The 20242-nt window shown below is 35.9% G+C and overlaps 1 protein-coding gene across 6 annotated transcripts in view; it reads left to right on the forward strand.

Moving 5' to 3' along the window:
* The window catches only part of Rabgap1l (RAB GTPase activating protein 1 like), a 560109-nt gene that overhangs the window by 149902 nt on the left and 389965 nt on the right, over window positions 1–20242 (forward strand). For all 6 annotated transcript variants that reach the window (XM_035445764.1, XM_035445765.1, XM_035445766.1 and 3 more), the window contains 2 exons: window positions 6824–6917; window positions 13354–13504. In XM_035445764.1, coding sequence (XP_035301655.1) covers window positions 6824–6917; window positions 13354–13504 — 245 coding nt within the window. The remainder of the gene's footprint in view (window positions 1–6823; window positions 6918–13353; window positions 13505–20242) is intronic.

Here is a 20242-nt window from a genome sequence, read left to right on the forward strand (position 1 = left end):
AAACTGGCCAATGCCTCCTTACTGGCTAGCTCTGCCTTAATTATTAATCCATAACTATCAATCTATGTATCTCCATATGGACTCATCTTACTGGAGAGTGCCTGGTCGTCCTGTCTTCACAGTAGTTACATGGCACCTGCCTGGCGGCTCCTGTCTGTATCCTCTCCCCATAATTCTCCTCCTTGTCTGGCAGTCTCACCTATACTCCCTGTCTGGCTACTGGCCAATCAGTGTTTTATTCATCAACCAATAAGAGAAACATTTATACGAAAGGACATCCCCCATCAGGTACATGTTTTTCTCTGGTTGTATTGATGTTTTCTTCCATATTTTTCTCATGGAGAAGTTTAAACCTTTACATAGTCTTATCATTTATAATATTTCTATCCACTTATCTATGGTGAAATAAACCTAAAAGGGGAAAAAGTTAGCATAGTATGGAGAGAGTAACTCCTAATCTGTATTTCAAGAAAAAGCCAAAACTTTTCAGGTCATAAAAGTGGGATAGGAACCCTATAGTTTTTTTTTTTTTTGTATTTGCATTTTCTCTGTCATGTTCTTCCATTTACTGGCATCTGGGCTGTGTGTTTTGCTGTGGTTTGGTCTTGTATCTTTTTCATTTTTCTTTTTTCTCTCTCTGTGTCATTTATCTAGCGAATTTACCTTACCTCATATAGTAGGAAGTTTATTTCCCTTTGTTTTACTTTTTTCTTTCTAGAAGATCAGTCAATAAGTATTTAAAAACTCATGATTGTAGATTTTTGCACCAAAGAAGATAGGTCTGGTGCACATTTTGGGGTTATTAAAGTATTAGTTTCATTGTTCTTGGATGCAAAGGAAATTATATTTTTTGGATGCAATCATTTTTATCTGTGGCCCAAATATTAGTGTTTCATGGGCACATTGCTTTAAATGGCTTTGCTTTTTCAGTTTTGGCTCTGGCTCTTAGGATTTAATAGAAATTGGCACTTGACATACATACTGGTATCTTCTAAATGCCAAATACAGCCTCTTCTATAAAACGAATTATAGATAACTGTAAGAAAAAGAAGCCAGATAGTGGTGGCCCACACTTTTAATCCCAGGAGGCAGAGGCAAGCAGATCTTTGTGAGTTCAAGACCAGCTTGTTCTACAAAGCCACACAGAGAAACCCTGTCTCAAAAATAAAATAAAATAAAATAAAATTTAAAAAAGGAAAGAAAAAAGAAAAAGGAATATTTAACTCTGGATTCTAGCTAAGGTTGAACTCTGTTTGTCAGTCATTTGTAGAATAACCTTGAGCAAATTACTTAACCCTTCCATGCAACAATTTTGTCATTCACCAAGTGGACAGACTTTTTAAGTGATACATATGATTAGATGAGGCAATGCCTATGAAACAATGTTTATAAAATATATAATAGTGCCTAGAATAAGTTTGCTTTTTACTACTTATTCAGTAGAAACACATTAATTATTGTGATGGCCAATCCTGGTTGTCATTTTGACAAAAATGAGAAGAGGGAAGAAACTCAATTGAAGAAGCGTCTACATTAGATTTGCCTGTTGGTATTGTTAATTGATATTAGAGGGCCACTATCTCTGTGGTGGTACCATGCCTATAAAGGTGGGCCTGGGCTGTATAAAAGAGGTCAGTGACTGGATAGCAAAGCAGGAGCAGGTTTTCTTTAGCTCTTTGAAGAATGGGGTGTAGATCATTAATGCATTGGGAATTTAGGATTAGCCCTGATGTGGCAAGTTGCATGATGTTGCCTTTAAATTATTGCCAAGTTAAAACCATCAAATCAGGTTTAACTGACATTACCACTCTTATAATTTTGTATTCTAAGAATCTCCCAAATAAAGGACTGTATCAAAATCTAAAAAAAAAAAAAAAAATCCAACAAAAAACCAAAAACAGAGAGAAAGAGAGGTCAGTAAATGTAAGCCTGGGAGTGAGCTTGTAAGCAGTGTTTCTGCATGGTCTCTGCTTCAGTTCCTACTTCCAGATTTCTACATTTAGTTTTCTGCCTGGAAGTATAAGATGAAGTAAGTCCTTTTCTCCTTAACTTGCATTTGGTCATCATATTTATCACAGCAACAGAGCATCAAACTATGACCTATGTCTTCTTTGATTAAATTCTTTTTTTTTTCTTTCAAATATTTAACATCTAATTTACTGCCACTTATTCTGTAGTTGTTTCTCAGGAATCAGGTTTTATTTAAAATTATGTTTATTTCTTCTCATTTCTTTGTGTTTTTTTCTTCTGCCTGTCTAGGTTGTTAAGGTTCTGACTTCGTCTTTATGATGGAAAATAATGGGATATTGCCAGAAAGAAAATATGTTGCTCTTATCAGTGATAATTTTATGACTCATTAGTAAGAGTTTATAATAATATATTCTTAATACATATGGCAATAAAGACTATTCAAAAGATAAAAATACCCCTGTCTTATCATTATCCATGCTTTTAAAGTATTAGAATATACCAAAAGCATAGCATTAAAAAATGAAAACTAGATTCTATAAATATTTACTTAGTGCTTACTGTGTGGAAAGACAAATACCAATACATAGTTACTATTAAATGTGTATTTTCACCCATTTTAAAAGATGTTAGCCATCAAATCTTGCCTAGTGCAAACTTGTTTCTTATCACAAACTATCATATTTTAGATGGCTTTCATTTTGCTACATACAGATAAAATGTTCCTTGTGTGATGCTTCAACCTGAAGTGTTTAAGATTGTGTGGTGTTGTTAGGATCTTGAGCGGTGTGTATTTGTCTAGACTTTATTGTTTATCCATCCCAAGTCTAGAAATCCAGAATCTGAAATGCTTTCAAATGGGAACCTCTGACTGTCATAATCTTGAAGCATTTGGATTTCAGATGTTTGGATTAGCAGACTTGACCTGTGTAGATTCTTTTACGCTGCCTATATGATTACTTTGAACAGATATACTATAGTTTTGCTAATAAGACTTGTGTTAATAGATTGTCATTATTTTTCAATTTCTTGTTTATTATTGTCACAGTAAAAAGGATCTTTCTGGTGTGTGTGTGTGTGTGTGTGTGTGTGTGTGTGTGTGTGTGTGTGTGTGTGTGTATTTCTGGAAGGTAAGATTCTGGAAGTGGAGTTCCTGGATCAAATAAAATATATGGATTTAGAACCTTAATAAATACATGCTTTTAACTTCATTTTTATTAATTAAATTCATATTTGACAGTTTCATACCAGTACATAATTCATTGTGGTTACTTTCCTCCACTTTTCCTCTATCTTTTTTCTTTTTCAAGACAGGGTTTCTCTGTAACCTTAGCTGTCCTGGAGCTCTCTCTGTTGGCCAGACTTGCCTTTAATTCAGAGATCTGCCTACCTTTGCCTCCTGAGTGCTGGGATTAAAGATGTGTACCACCAATGACCAGCTTTTCTAGATTTTATTTATATTTCTAGTGGCACATCTCTTTATAAATTCATTTCCCACATCCATGTCTTTTGCTTTGTGACCTAATAGGTTTATCCTGGACTTCTGTGTCCCCATTGGCATGGTATTCATTGGATCCTGGTGGGTTCACTAGTTGATATACAACTACAGGCAATGACTTCTCTATCCCAGAATACATCTATAGCCAGTAGTTCAGCTGGAAGGGGTAGGGCCCCTTAGCTCCTCCTCCATCCATGCCTGGCTGTGGACAGTCTCATTTGTGTGTGAGCCCAGTGCAGGCAATTGCAGCTGCTGTGAATCATGGTTGTGATGGCTGTACCATACCCAGAAGCTAGGATTTCCCATTCCTTCTTCCTGTCTTCCTGCTTTTACATTCTTTTCTGTCCCTATTCTATAATATCCTGAGTCTTAGAGGAGATGGTGTAGATGTCCTGTTTGGTGATGAACATTCACTATCCTCATCATTTGGAGCAGCCATAAATATATACATTCACTCATAAAGGAATGCTGTTGATGGAACATAGTCCCCTTCCCTCCTTTCCCCCCTTCCTCACTTTTCTCCTTTTCTTCCATTCTTTCCCCTCCTTTCCTCTCCCTTTTCTTCTCTCTATTGCTCTTCTCCCTTTCCCCCCACTCTGGTTTTTATAATGCTGGAGATTGAACATAGGGCTTTGCACTTGTTAGGTAAACCCTCTATTGCTAAGCTACCTCCCATTTACATTATCTTTTTTTTTTCTATTCCTCTATGCTTTTGTTTGTACTCTACCAATTTAACTGGTCAATATTTTTTGCATTATTTTGCATTTAAAATGACAGCATGTTTTTTTTTTTAAATCCTCATTGTGTGCTTATATTTTATGTAGTAAGACCTGTACTATGTTCTTGTCTTGGCTTAATTTCTAGTGGTTTAAACTTTATTTATTAATAGAATTGTAGTATGTTGGGGAAAATAACCCCTTGTTATATGCTGGAAACTTTTATGCATTAATTAATTGAAGTTTTACATTTATAGGTAGACATATTCCTTATCTTTATTGCATCTTGTTTTGTTTCATGCTTAGGCATTCCTCTACCACCAAGATTAATAAGACTCCAAATGATTCTTTTATCACAGTACTTTTGACTTTTATTGTACTCAAGGCTAAGATGACTGTTTTTTCCCTCTTTCCTAGGGTCTGAATTTAGCATGCACAATATCATCAAATACTTTGGAACATTCACATACTCTTATTTATTAGGGATCAGATAAGATGGTGCTGTCTTCCATACTGCTTAATTGAATACCAGGTTATGAGTACTTAGAATTTTACAAATCTATTAAGTAGGTCAACTTATATTTGTTTACCTGAGATAATCTAAGTCTAATCTGTTTTTCACTGTAACTTTTAATAGTCACTTTTCTCAAAAGTCCCTACATGCTGTGAGAATGTAGGATTATTTGGGGTGATTTTTTACTGGCCTGGTTCTTTAGGATACTGTAGTACCAAATCTTCAGTGGTTTGTGTTAGCAATCACTGTTCCTCTAATACCAGTGAAATTTCATTTGCTTTTGCTTTAGCACAAAACCTCTCATTTCTATTTGTTGTGATGAGGTTGTTACTAACTTCGAGTTGCTTATGTGAGCTATTTACAGAGTGGGTCATACTTTTGTTTTCATTCCATTTCCTAGAGTGATGCTCAGGTTTTAAATAAAACACCCAATTCTTATCTGTTATTACTCTAAAATAGTTAAGCATTTTTTCTGTGTGTACATGTGTTTTGACTTTCCTGAATTTGTGAATGGCTTTGACCAAGTCATTCAGCTTGCTCAAATAAACCTTTATTAATTATATCAATGTTTGTTTTGTATATCCCAGAAGTCAATTATTTTATGCTTGCTTTTGCCTTTTGTAGTATCTTAAGAAGTTCTGTTCTTCACATAGATCCTTGTGTGGGAGCTGTTTATCAATTTGGAACCGTATTGATAAGCCTTGGTACTTGTGCTCTGATAGACAAATTTTTAAACTATCTTGTATTATTGGGACAGTGCTTTGTTAGCTTTTCTTACTTAATTCTATGCCAAATCTGCTTTTATAATTGAGATAAATTGTCTCCATATGTTTCCTTTCTCTATCTCATGTGCCCTTTCCCATCCATGATGAAATAAATGTTGATGGGTTCATTTTATTCAGGCTATCTATAGGTAACTTGTACAACGGCCTCATCACATCAAGAAAACAGTTTTCTCAGCATTCTTTCACCTCTTGCAGCTCTTATATTCTTTCTTCCCCCTTCTCTTTATCCATGTTTCCTGAGCCAAGGTTGGGGTATATATGATATAGATCTTCCATTTAGGACTAAGCACTCTACAGTCACTTTATTCTCAGAACTTTTACCAAGTGTAAATTTTGTTACAAAATTGCCAGCTTCTTAAGGTATTTATTTTGTTTTAATTTATACCTAACATACTTATGGTTCACAGTGTTGGCTGTTGTCTATGATGAAAGTGTCACAGATGGACTGAACAAGAGTGCCATCATGATACATGCATTGTGTTTTTACTTCCCTGTATGTATCAGGTGGCCAAGTCATGACATTCTTGTAGTAAACTGTATCCAGAGAGCCTGTGAGCATCTTGTGATGCTTAGGAAGCTAGCTGAATGACTGCTGAAGGCGAGGATGTAATGATATCACTAAATCCAAGATAAATGATAAGTGGGTGTTTAGTGGGGAACAATACACAAAAAAATACAAAGAACTGCGTGAACGTTTCCCTGCCCTTCCTACCGGATCCGCTAGCCCACCAGAAAGAGCTTGCCAAGGAAAGCTATGCCTCAAGTGCCTATCTGCCTGAGGCCACGCCCAAGGAGGTGTGGCCACCATTACAAGTTCACTGACAAGATGCCCACAGGCTGCCTTCTTTTTCTCTGCAGAAACTGTGGGCACTGGGAAGCCCTCTCCAGCCGTGTGTGCCCATGTGAAGAAGGGAGAAGGGAGAAGGGAGAAGGGAGAAGGGAGAAGGGAGATGCTATTGGAGTCAGACTGTCCCTCATACCCTTGTCATTTGGGTTTTATTTAGTTCTGTTCACTAAATGGGCATCTTAAGCCTTTTCCCCAAGTTTTCTTACAAGTGGATAGATGGTAGATGAATTATTTGTAGGGAAGAATGAGACCTAAGACTTCTCAGTCTGCCATCTGCTGATATCACAACTAGCTTTAAACTATTGTCTTTGGATAAAGCTATTTAATATAGCTGTCTGTAGAGTCTTATCTGCAGATGAGAATTTTCATAAAATTATTTGACAATTTTATCTGGGTACCATTTACTTTTGGTAAATACATAGCCATGTCTTATTTTTTATGATTTGGAAGTACTTACATTTTATATAATGTGTATTGTTTTTTCTTCCCCTGTAGAGAGTGATAATGAACTCTCAAGTGGAACAGGCGATGTGTCAAAAGACTGTCCTGAGAAGATCCTCTATTCTTGGGGAGAATTGTTAGGAAGATGGTGAGAATTTATTTTTCTTATTCAAAAATTTACACTTACATATTTAGCATTAATTTTTATACTAATTAAAATCTTTCAGTAAGGAAAATTTAAAACTGGAATATTAAAGGCTATCTTAGTATACTTTAACTCATTTATTTAATGTGTTTGTGTGCATGATATGTGTGTGTGTGAGGGTGTGTGTGACTGGTTGCCTAGGGGACAACTTTGTGGATCCAGTTATCTCCTGTATCTTTATGCCTGTTTCAGGTACCAAACTCAGATCTCCAGGCTTGCACAGCAAGGGCCTTTACTAGCTGAATGCACAGGCCCTTTTTATACCTAATAACATAAAAATTAAAATGTGATTCATAGATACTCTTTATGTTTGCCTGTCTAGATCTTCCCCCATTGTGGGTTCTATTTAAAATACTTTCAGTTCACTAAACTTTTGAAAGCTAGGTGAAATGAATAAATTCTGGGAAAGCTGTAAAGTGCCAGGCTTCACTCGACATGAAATAACCTGAATGGCTTGGTATCATTGAATTCAGTTTTTTTTTCATTAAAATAATTTTCTTTTGTTTTTATTTTTGAGGAAGTGTTTCATGTAGCCAAGCTGACATTAAATGTTGCCAAGGATAACATGAATTTCTGATTCCCCTTCCTCCACTTCCCAGGTGCTAGCATAGCATTACAGGTGTGTCAGCATTACAGGTGTGCCAGCCTATGTAGTTTATGCAGTGCTGGACTTTGTGCATTCTTTCTTTTCTTTTCTTTTCCCTATTTTTTTTTTTTGTATCTTGAGACAGGGTTTCTCTGTGTAACAGTCCTGGCTGTCCTGGAACTCTCTTTGTAAACCAGGCTGGCCTCTAACTCATTGAGATTCTCTTTCCTCTGCCTTCCTCTGCTGGGACTAAAGGCGTATGTCACCACTGCTTGGTTGACTTTGTGCATTCTAATCAAGCATTCTCCTAGCTGAGCTCCCAGCTACCCAACCCTGCTTAAATTTTTTTTCTTCACAAAGAAAGCTTGAAATCTAATTAGAAAATTAACCAAATATTTATAAAAGGTGAACTGTTAAATTTTATACAGACTTTCTCAGAATATAGAAGGTAATTATTTTGAATTAATTTTATGACACTAACATACACCAATCACAATACCAATTTAAAATATGACAAAACTACAGCCAAGTATGCTTTATGAACATATGCTCGGAAATCCCCAACAATAGTAAGAACATGTCAAATTCAGTTATTTATAAAGGAAAATAAAAAAAAGCATAACAATGGGGTTTATTCTGGGACATCATGTGCGGGTCAGCATATGAAAATAAATTATGAAGTTGCCATATCATCACCAGAAGAAAAATAATGTAATTATCTTAATATATGCATTTAAAAACCTTTAAAAAGCTTATCACTCATGATATAAATCTCAGCAAACTAGGAATCCAGGGAGCTTTCATAACTTTTGTAGGTACCTATAAGCTGCCTGCAGCTGTTAGCTTTAAGAACAAAATCCTAAGTCTGTGACAGCATAGGCATATCTACTTTGAGCATTCTCATTTACTTGGTTTAATATTGGGGATATTTTTAATTATACTTTTGATTATTTGAAACAATTTTTAACTTTAAATATATTTTAATCATATTCTTTCTCTCCCCCAAGTCCTTCCAGATCCTCTATCTTTCCCTACCCACCTAACTTTAAGTTCTTTTTCAAAAAACAATCCGAACCTAATACAAAATAGGTCCCCAAACCCAAGAAAGCAAGCACCACCCCCAAAGGAAAATACAACACCAAACTATCACCAAATAAAAGCACACATAAAAACTCTGGAGTCCTTTATATGTTGGTCAACTACTCCTGAATATAAGGCCTGTCCTGGAGTGGTTGACATACCCAGTGTATAAATGATAGTTCAGTTGTTAACCTTTACCCTAGTTGCTAAGTTTTTATTCATTAATTCATTAAAAAAATAACAAAATACAATATAATAAGGTAAAAACTATCACATTGAAGTTGGACAAGAAGACATACCAACAGACAGAAAGGAGACCAAGAGAAGTTACAAGCATCAGAGACCCAATTATTTGCAGACTCAGGAATCCTATAAAAAAAGTAAGCTAGAAACCATAAGATAAGCACAGAAACCCATGCTGGCCCTGTGCATGCAGCTTCAGTCTGTGAAGTCATATGAATTTTGCCTATGTTATTTAGAAGGCCTTGTTTCATGGTATCCTTCATCCCCTCTGACTCTTACATTCTTTCCTCTTCTTCTTTCATGGGGTTTCCTTATCTCCTAGGGAAAGGATTTGATGGAGACATCCCACTTAAGCTTGGGTGTTCTAAGGTCTCTCACTCTGTGTAATGTCCAGTTGTGGGTCTCTATATTTGTTTCCATCTGCTGCAGGAGGAAGCTTTTCTGGTGATGGCTGAGCAAGGCACTGATCTATGAGTATGTCATTAGGAATGATTTTATCACTATATGTCTTCCTTCCTTATTTATCTATTTATTTTTTAGACCAATATTATTTAATTTTACCCTTGGTCCCTGGGCTAGCTTTAGAGTCTTGGTCATTCAAGCATTGTCAGGTATGGGCTCCATCTCGTGGAATGGGCCTTAAGTCAAATCAGTTATTGGTTGGTTACTCTCATCTTTTTTTCATATAATTTTTTAAAAGGGAAAGGCAAATAAGATTTGGAAGGAAGATACAAAATGGTATCTAATTTTCAGAAATATAATTTTCATTCATAAGCAAAATAAAAGATTTATATAAAATAAGTAGATAAACAAAACCTAACCTTTTTTGAGACAGAGTCTCACCATATAGCTTTGGCTAGTCTGGAACTTGCCATGTAGATAAGGCTAGCCTAGAACTCAAAGATGTCTGACTCTCTCTGCTTTCTGAGTGCTGGGATTAACCCCGTGTGCCACCACTCTTGCCCTCATTTTACCATCTTACAGAATGCAAAGTCAATATGTTAAGGCTAATTCTACTTGAATATAGTAGCAATGAAAAGTCAGAGATGGAAGACACAAGACATATAAAATAAAAAAGCCATGAAACACTTAGGTAGAAATCTAGCAAACCACTGTCTCTGTGATTTGAAACACTGGAAAACAACAATGGAAGAACTCATGGAATGAAAGAATCAATATTCTCTGTCTCTTTTTTCTCCCCTCTCTCTTTCCCTCCCTCCCCTCTCTTTTTTCTCTCCCTTCTCTTCCTTCCCTTCCCCTAATCCCTTCCCCAATAAACTTCCCATGTGAGTTCTTCCAAAAAGAAAAAAAAAAAAAAGATCTTTTGGGTGTGACAATGGGCTAGGTATGATCTGTGGGATGGAAAGTGAGATCAACAATAACATCTAGATTTTTAGTGTGGATAGATTATTGCATAATCACTGAAGTTGATGTAATCTTGGATAACAATGAGATTTTTGAAGGAAGACTGAGTTCAGACTGGGGCATGACTGATTTCAGGGTGTGGTTGAGCCATAGGTACTCCAGAGACATACTGAACAAACAAGACAGTAACAGAATTAGATTACTGGTGTTAAGAGTGGAGAAGCAATCATTGGTGGAGTTTGTGGAGTGTGGATAAGAGGGGAGGTTTTATGCTTGATCCCTATGGAAGCAGTGAAAGGTCAAGTAAATGAGTGGTCAACCCCGAGAGGATTGAAAATACCCATTGAACTTAGTGACACAAGGACATGTTGTGGATTACTTGAGTGAAAACCCTTCAGGAAGGGACAGAGAGGTCCTGCTATACTGAATTGGAAAATGAATGTGGGAAAGAAGTACATATGATTATAGAGGACTTCTGAAAAGCCACATGTGGGCACAGAGATGTTATAGTGCCTTCTGAAGAACCCAGACAAGCGTACTTTTACTTGTAGGTATCTTTTCAAATTGTAATAGATAATGGTTTACTTATAGCATATAATATATTTAATTACTTCGAATTCCTCTTCTGTAACTTTATACACTATGTGATTCATAATTTACAGTATTTCCTTCAACTTCAAGAAAATGTAGTTAGACTTTTTTGTACTCACACTGTCGCTTTTAATTAGCTTAGTTTTTTTTTTACCTACAGAATCCGTAAATTCAACTACCTTCAAACTAAATGCTTTTCGGATCCAAAAGTATAATCAGAATCATACATTGAATTATAAGAAGCATGATTTTATAAATGATCCTAGTTCTCTTATGTTTTTAAGTAGTCTCAGACTCAGCTGGATAATGAAAAAGAGATCTTCTAGGAAATTCCAGGCATCAGATAGTTTATTCACTTCTTCTCAAGCATAATTAGTACTTTTCTATGTGTCATATTTTATGGAATGCATTAAACATGTTTGCCACAGTTAATTAAAAAATCTTATTTAAACATATAAAGGTACTTTAAAGAATTACAATCAAATGTTAATAATATATTTTATAATTATAAAATAACATGTATGCAAATATAAATATATTTATACTAATATAATTATTTATGTAATTAGTATTTATAAAAGAATTTAGCATCATTGTAATTAAAAAGGAATATAAAAATTAAATTAAAGGACTTTCTTAATCTTATTACATACATAAACATATGCACTATATATGTTATTCCAAATTTTATCATATGTATGTTTAAAAGCAGGTTAAAATAGTATCTGTCGGGGCCAGAGAGATGGCTCAGAGGTTAAGAGCACTGACTGCTCTTCCAGAGGTCCTGAGTTCAATTCCCACAACCACATGGTGGCTCACAACCATCCATTATGAGATCTGGTGCCCTCTTCTGGTGTGCAGATATACATGGAAGCAGAATGTTGTATACATAATAAATAAATAAAATCTTTTAAAAATAGTATGTATCTAAAATAATACCTATATAACTATTTTGAATCCTGTCCCTTGACAGCATAATAATCTTCTTTAATAATGTTGATTCTTTTATGCTCTAAGTCTTTCAACTTCATTTTGATTTGAGCCCATCAGTTTTACCAGTTTCCATTCCCTAATTCTCCCAATCCTCTCCCCACAAAAGTTTAGCTGAATGAAAGCAGAATGGTCATAAATGTGAGGATTTACACAAAATTGATGTGATAAGTTTGCTTTAACTTATTATCTAAGTTTGGAACATTAAGATTTTCTCCAAAGATATGTAGATTATGACAATATGTAGGGGGGAAAAAACTTTTGAACACATTTTCAGAAGAAGATGCCAAAATTTGGGTCTAGGCTGGCGATAGAAGAGTGTGCATAATTTGGAGAAGTATGTGGGATACCAATTATGTAAAATAGACATATGGATTCCATGACTTTTCAGTTTTAAAACTTGAAATTATAGCCTGGTATGTTAGTTCAAATTGGGATACATTATCAAGTTCTGGAATTGGGTGGTTGCCTCAGGGTCAGCTCTATGACATAGTGAGCAAGGAATGTGAGGTATCTGAGCAGAAAAGGCCGAGACTACAGCTCTTAAGTCAGGAAACAGGTGAAGAATGATCTTGCGTTCAAACTATAATTTAATATCTTGATCAGATGTCTGTTGATCATTATTGCATAGCTAATATGTGATCATTGGCTTTAGACAACAGATACTTGCTTTTGCTCTGATTCTTAACAGCCCTTGAGAAAAGGATAAGACTGATAGGCATAAGCTGTCCCTCTAGCAAGATGTAGTTGTGTAAGTTTTGTTGTTTGTAGGAAAGAGTAAAGACCTCATTTTAGGGAATGCTTGTAGTTCAAATAGGCCATCAAGACAAATTTAGAACTGACAGCAATGAGGAATTCCTCTTGGTATAAGGGTCACCTTGGGTATTTTAAATCTAGATGGTCCTTTGTACTTAAGTTTAAACTGAAACGGAGTGTTCCAAATTAAGCATACAAGACATGCCGCTTCCCAGGCAATCCTTGGGTCAAGATGTAGGGACTGTAAGAAACTAAAGTTTGCATATTTCTTTCCTATAATGTAGGACCTGCTTTTTGCATTTGGCCCAGCTCAGTCTGACTATAAAGAAGTGGGTACTGTCAAGTTTGACAGGCTTATGATTCACTTTCAGCATCTCAACTCATTCTTTGGCAACACAGTCAAGTGGTTGTACAGCTGTCTCAGGGGATTTAAGTGGTTATTTTTTATGTTTCACTATTTGGATATAAACAAAAAACTAATACATATATTACTACATAATCATCATAGAAAAATTAAAAATATAAATAACAGGGTAAAAAAGCCCTTTGTCTAAAGTGGAATATATATATCATCAAAATATAGGGTGAAATAAAGAAAAAAAAGTGGTTAAAGATATCACTGAGGTTTAAGTACTTCTTTTGTTTAGTGTTCCAGTCAATTTTCTTTTGACCAGCCTTATATTTTTACATAAACTAATACATATTCTTTCTATAACAGCAGTGGTTCTGGGCATGGATTGTGAATGGTTTATTTTCTTTTCTCCTCAGGCACAATAACCTTGGTGCCCGACCAAAAGGGCTATCCACTTTGGTAAAGAGTGGTGTTCCTGAGGCATTAAGAGCAGAAGTATGGCAGCTATTAGCAGGATGCCATGACAACCAGGCAATGCTGGATAGATACCGAATTCTTATCACAAAGGTAGGAAAATCTTTAAATATTGTTTTAATGAAGAAACATCAAATCATGTTTTTCAAAGCTCCAATAAGTCATCAGTGCCTTGAACTTCTTTAAAAATGTATCAGTGGTATGCTATTAGTGTTTTATTCTGTTCTGAACACTTGTGGTAAACAGTACTTACAGTAGTTTTGAACACTTTATACCTTGGTTTCATTTTAAAATTCGGATGAAGAAACTTGAAGTAATAAAATTAATGCTATAATGGATTTGCTTATAAACTTGCTTAGGAATATTAAGTTACACAAAGTTGAATTTAGCTAAAGGAACAATTCCTCCAATATGCTTGTAAGATAGTATAATAACCAAGCTTGTGGAAGCTGTAGGAATGAAAACTTCGCATCATAACTGAAGTTTAAGCTTGTGGAGAAAGTTTCTGCTAATGGTTGTTTACCCAGATTGACCGACCTCCAGTTAAGGCTCCATTCCTGTAACAGGAGACAGCTCTGATTAACAACCAACCATTAGGCCCATCCCCCAAATCAAAGAATATGCCTTTACAGTGCAGCTCAGGGAGGTAATTCAGTGTCCATCACACACAACATTAAGTCCTTGTCTTCTAGACATTCTCTTGTACTTTTATCAGGAAAAGCATAATTTTGTCAGGTGGGCAAGACAAACCAGGGCGGCAACTATTGGAAGAGAAGTACACTGGTGTACTTAAGAAATAATAGTGGCAACATCTTTGCTGTATAAAACTTCCATCTGCCTAAACGGTTAGACTTGTGGTCTCCTGCCTGTTCACAGTGTAACCTGGGGCCATGACCTGAAAGAGATTTAAGGATGGCAGCCTGTGTAGAATGCAAAAGTCTAAGGTGTATATAAATTAGTAAAATCTCCTACTTGTTGTCACCCTTGATTAATAGCTGGTGTCATAATTCTTATACAAGTTAGCAAAGTGGAATAGCATGCCCTTTATCTCTAGTCTAGCTAACTCAATATTCCCCCTTCTCTCTCTCTCTCTCTCTCTCTCTCTCTCTCTCTCTCTCTCTTCCTCTCTCTCTCTCTCTCTCAAATATAACATTAGACATAGAATAGAAACTATGTGACAAGGTGACAAATGACAAGTACATCAAAGAAGGTATGGTCAGGAAAATAGGCATTTCAAAGTGTATTTAATTGAAGGTTCTAAGTTACTCGATCATTGGAAACACGGAAAGGGCAAAATGGTGATCTAGCTTTTAACTTGCCATTGGTTGGCCCAGAAAAAAAACGAGAGGCTGCTGTTTCTGCTTGGGAAAAAAGAAAACAACAGCAACAACAAAAGTCAATACACAAGAAAATGGTTCTACAGAATGCAGGCACGTGATTGAGAATGACACACCCAGGAGCAAATCTAAAGCTTTACCTCTAAAGAAGTTCTCTGCCTTAATGGTGCACACCTTTAATCCCATCACTTGGGAGGCAGAGGTCAATGGATCTCTGTGAGTTTGAGGCCAGCCTGGTCTACAGAGTGAGTGCCAGGACAGCCTCCAAAGCAAAATAGAGAGAAACCCTGTCTTGAAAAACCAAAAAAAAAAAAAAAAAAAAAAAAAAAAAGTTCTCTGCTACCATGGTTTTCACCTCCTTCCAATCTTCACTGCAGAAAGTAACTCACAGCCAGAACTCCAAGAGAAATGCAATCCCTCTGCTTCCAAATACCTTTCATACATTATATTTAATAAGAATTTTTTCTACTTGGTCTCTTGATCTGAAAATTTCTATGCAAGCTGTAGTATTCAAAAGCACTATTTTATCACACTATGGACATATATTATCAGGATGTCAATAATATTGTGATACAGTATCTTATGTCCATTTCAAAGGTTGAAATCTTAAAAAGTATGAATTTTAAAAGGTTCTCAGTGGAGGAAGGGGTGTGGCTGTACCTGCTACCCCATGAAAGGTCATCAGAAGTACGTAGTGTGCTACTTATGCACAAGCATCTATTATCATACCACTGTGTCTAGACATGTATGATCACCAAAATTTTTTTGAGAATAAACTTCTAATATGTGTCTGTGAATCTTTTATTGTGCATACTATACTAAGATATTATGGATAGTTCACAAAGTACAGACATTTAGACTTCTTGTAAAGAATGAATCTGATAATGTTTGCTTAAAATATACTACAAAGTATTGTTCAATACTAAATATGGGTCTTTTAACTTTTGTAAGTTTTCTACTGAGGTAGCTGTCATATGACATAAAATTTGTCATTTAAGGATAAATGTTTAGTAGCTTTTATTATATTCACTGTGTTGACTAAGTTTCAGTACTCCATAATTTCAGAGTAATTCTGAGATTGTTAGGACCAAAGCTTGGACTCTCATATCCCTAATAACAGGCTCAGCCACCCATCCTCAGTGGGCCAAGTAAAAAAGCAGGTAATAAGTGAAAAGAAGAGAAGAAAGATACACTACACTGGAGAAGGAACAGAGAAGTCCATTGACCTCCCAGAGTCCATCTTCAGGGTCGTGACATGAAATTTGGGTTCAAACAGAGAAGCCACAGTTAATCCAAGCAATCTGTCAGGGTGTGGTTTTGCTCATAGTGACCATCAATCTCTCAGCTCCTTGTTCTTGTAAGGTGGTGTTACATAAGTTGTTAGAACTGTATGAAATCTCTTCCTGGGAGAGCTCACTTTCTCAGGAAGAGTTTTCTCTCTGGCTTATATCAGTGCCCCAGTCTTTTCCTTCTCCCAACTCCTGGGCAAATTCTAAAGTATGTCTCTTTAGAATAACTTCATGGTCGCCAGCAAGACTACAAGATCATTATATCGTTCCCTAAATAAACAACATAGCTGTTAGGAGTATCTGATAGCTCCCTCCTCCCTTTTTCCTAAAAACCACTTATCTATATTCTATAGTTATAGACTTCCCCATTCTATTTTTCTGTGCAATTCTATATGGAGAATCATCAGTATGGGTCATTAATTTACTATGTTTTAGCATATTATAAAACAGTGATTTGAAAATTTATTTCTAAGTTATTTTTAATGGTTTTCGTATTTATTGTATCAGAAAAAGACTTGTAGAACCAAGTAAAAGTGTATCATTCTTTTCAGCCCCTATAATCAAATATGTTGCTGAATTTAGGCTAGGATATTACCTATTTTCCCTATGCTAGTCAGCTTTATTTCTCTCTCTCTCTCCTTTCTGGGGTGTCTGGGTAATGAATGAATTTACCATTCATCTATATTTTTTAGTGTTTTTTAATGATTTATTTATTTTATTTTTCTGTGCATTGTTGCTTTGCCTGTGTATATGTCTGTGTGAGAGTGTTGGGTTCTTGGAACTGGAGTTTCAAATAGTTATGAGCTGCCATGTTGGTGCTGGGAATTGAACACAGGTTCTCTGAAAGAGCAGCCAGTGCTCTTAACCACTGACCCATCTCTCTAGCACCTTTAAGTATTTTTATGGATGAATCAGAAGTTGATGCATCTTTATACTTTTATCATTTTATTCCACAATCTCTGTAACTTTCTATACAAGTTTTAAATGTACGATTTCTCATTTCAGGTTACTAAGTGTGGAGATGTAAGAAGTTTTGTGGCACAACTCTCTCTCTCTCTCTCTCTCTCTCTCTCTCTCTCTCTCTCTCTCTCTCTCTCTCTCTGACACAGGCTAGAGTCATCAGAGAGAAGGGAGCCTCAGTTGAGAAAATGCTTCCATAAGATCCAGCTGTAGACAAGACTGTAGGATATTTTCTTGATTGGTGATTATTCAGGAGAGCCCAGCCCATTATGGATGGTGCCATCCATGGGCTAGTGGTCCTGAGTTCTACAAAACAGTAAGCTGAGCAAGCTCATAAGCATTGGTCCTCCATGGCTTCTGTATCTCCTCCTGCCTCAAAATTTCTGCCCTGTTTGAGTTCCTATCTTGACATCCTTCGATAATGAACAGTGATATGGAAATGTAAGCCAAATAAACCCTTTCCTCTCCATCTCGCTTTTTGGTCATGGTGTTTCAATATAGGAATGATAATCTTAACTAAGATACTCACCAAACATGGAGCTTGCCAATTTGGCTAGACCTGCTATCCTATAAAGTCTCTAGACCCTTATGATCTCCACTCCTGTTCAGGGATCACAGGCACACATGGTTATGCTCAGCCTTTTACATGGACACTGGGGATCCAAACTCAAGTTCTCGTGCTCATGCAGTAAGCACTTTATTTAGTGATCTAACTCCCTAGGCCAAGAGATTTATAATAATATACTCATATACATAGTTTCCGGTTACCAAGGCATGTAGTAATGTTTACACTACCAAATGTTTCAAAATAGACTTCTTTAGGATTTTCTTTCCAATGCAGTTGCTTCATCATTAATTGCTATAACAGCAATTCTTTTTGAAGGAACAGAACAACTGTTTATTTCTTTAATATATTTAGTGTCTTTCAACAACTATGTTCTTAAGCCATTCAGCCATTTTATGAGGGTTAAATGAAAACTAGGTAACATGTAAATCCACTTTCTCTGACACATGAAACTGCAAAACATATATTCTGAGAGTAAATACATGAGCATTATAGTTATTTCAGTCTGAGGTATGCAGATTCCATAAGGTCAGGTTACCAATGAACCACAAGGCAATCTATAGCCATCATAACAGAAGCCCATTAAGACTTCAGTCCCAAGTCACAGCAAGCATAAATATAACTGTGGTCTTTTTGTTGTTATTTTATAAAAACAAATGGAACATTAGACATTTTTACATATATGCCAAGAGTTGCTACTTGAATGACTAGCAATGTGTAATTAATCATATAATATTGTCTTATTTCATTTATAAATACATGACAATGTTTTAATGTTACTCCAATTATAAAAAGTACACTTTTTTAAAAGCATGTTTTGTATAAAGTGTATAGAAATCTGTTGCTCTTAGTCAAGCTTTCAAGTCATAACACTTTTTTAACAGGAAGTACAATAGTATATTTGATTTTATTGTCTTCTGCATCATTGCTAAGCATAATAAAAAGTTGGATAATGACACATTTCTAAAAACAAATGCCTTGTTTTTCTATGCTGGAAGTAGAAACGAGACAGCAAGTTCTTGTAGCCAAGAGTGTATTTATGTGCATCTGAACTTAGAGCACCACTCAGCTAGAAGAACATAAACACCCAGAGGGTTTCATAAGAAGTGCTACATGCTTGGTGTTTGTTTGTCATGATTCAGCATGTTAGTCTCTTATTTTGATCCAGTTAAATTTTCTTCTCTATTAAGGGAATGATGAGATTTCTATGGTTGACTAATCAGATAATTCTGTCTGAACAGAATTTCTTCATAGAAATCCTCAGAGACCATAGAGTGCATAGGAAAGAAGGGGGATGATGAAGATTAATCAAGAATGGCTTTTAAGAAAAAGTCACTTAATTCTGTAGAATTAGAATTTAAAGACACATTCTATTTGGAGGTAGTCTTATGAGGGATAGCATTCTTTTTAGGTGTACTTTGTGAAATCACCATATATTAAAGTATAGGATTGGCTGTTTTACCAAACACTTGCTTCTAGTTGCTCTGTAACCTTCAAAATTATATCCTTCACAGCAGTTTTTCAGAAAATGAGGCAAAGGTAGTGTGCTTTTAGTTCCTTTCTGGGCATATGGAGTAATAAAAAACCAGGGCCTTGCATATATTGGGCAAGAACTCTGCCATTGAGCCATACTTCCAATCTCTAATTTCTCAATGTGTACTTCTCCAGCAGATAGAAAGGATCTGGGATTATAGTGTGGGACAAACATTTTATGATTTGCTGGTTTTTATAATTTATCTAAGAAGGAACATGATTTTGGGGTGTTGATAATAATTGACTATTTTTAAAAAGTACTGAACTAGATTCAAGTGAGGATGAGAAAGATTGGTAATTGAATATCATCCATAGACCAATTTCCTTGTGGAGTCTAGGACCAAGATATCAGTTCAGAATAGCTGGTAGGTCCACATTCATGGAGAATTATGTTGCATTCGTGTAGCCCCAGTAGGAGTTCAGGCTATAGGAAAAGTGTTAGTAGCTTTGCTTGAGGAGAACATACTCATGACAGTGTGAGAAATGAGGTCCATATTTCAAGCTCTGTTACTCAATCATTTGTGACTGAGTGATTTCCTTAACTCTTCTATCTCAGTTCCCTCACTTGTAAAGTAGGCTTTAATGTCTGATATTTTGCAGGATTGTTAGGATTCAATGAAATAATCCATGTACAGCAGCTAATGCAGGCCTTGGTGAGGTCCCATGAATCATAGAGAATAAATAAAATTATAAAGCAATATGTAACTAATGTTAACTAAGAAACATAGAGAAGAAATACACAGGAAATACAGAGATTTCTGTGAATTCATGTGATCTTTGCTCAGTTGATTAAGAGGGCCTTGTTCTCCTGGTGTCCTCTATCCCCCTGGCTCTTGCATTCTAGTGCTTTTGTAGGCCCTCTTCAGTGACTCTCACAGCTTCAGCAATTTGATCCTTCTTTTTTCTTGAAATGAGCTCAGTCACTGAAGCCCTGGCTAGTCTGTAACTTGTTATGTAGATCAGATTGGCCTGCCTTTTTCCTTCCTTCCTTCCTTCCTTCCTTCCTTCCTTCCTTCCTTCCTTCCTTCCTTCCTTCCTTCCTTCCTTCCTTCCTTCCTTCTCCCAGTTGCTGAGATAAAGGCACACACCACTATGTGTGGCCAGTGATGTGATTTGTATTTTTACCATTAAAGAAGTACTCATATTT

The sequence above is a fragment of the Cricetulus griseus genome, chromosome 5 (genome assembly GCF_003668045.3).
Source record: "Cricetulus griseus strain 17A/GY chromosome 5, alternate assembly CriGri-PICRH-1.0, whole genome shotgun sequence".
Classification (NCBI taxonomy): domain Eukaryota; kingdom Metazoa; phylum Chordata; class Mammalia; order Rodentia; family Cricetidae; genus Cricetulus; species Cricetulus griseus.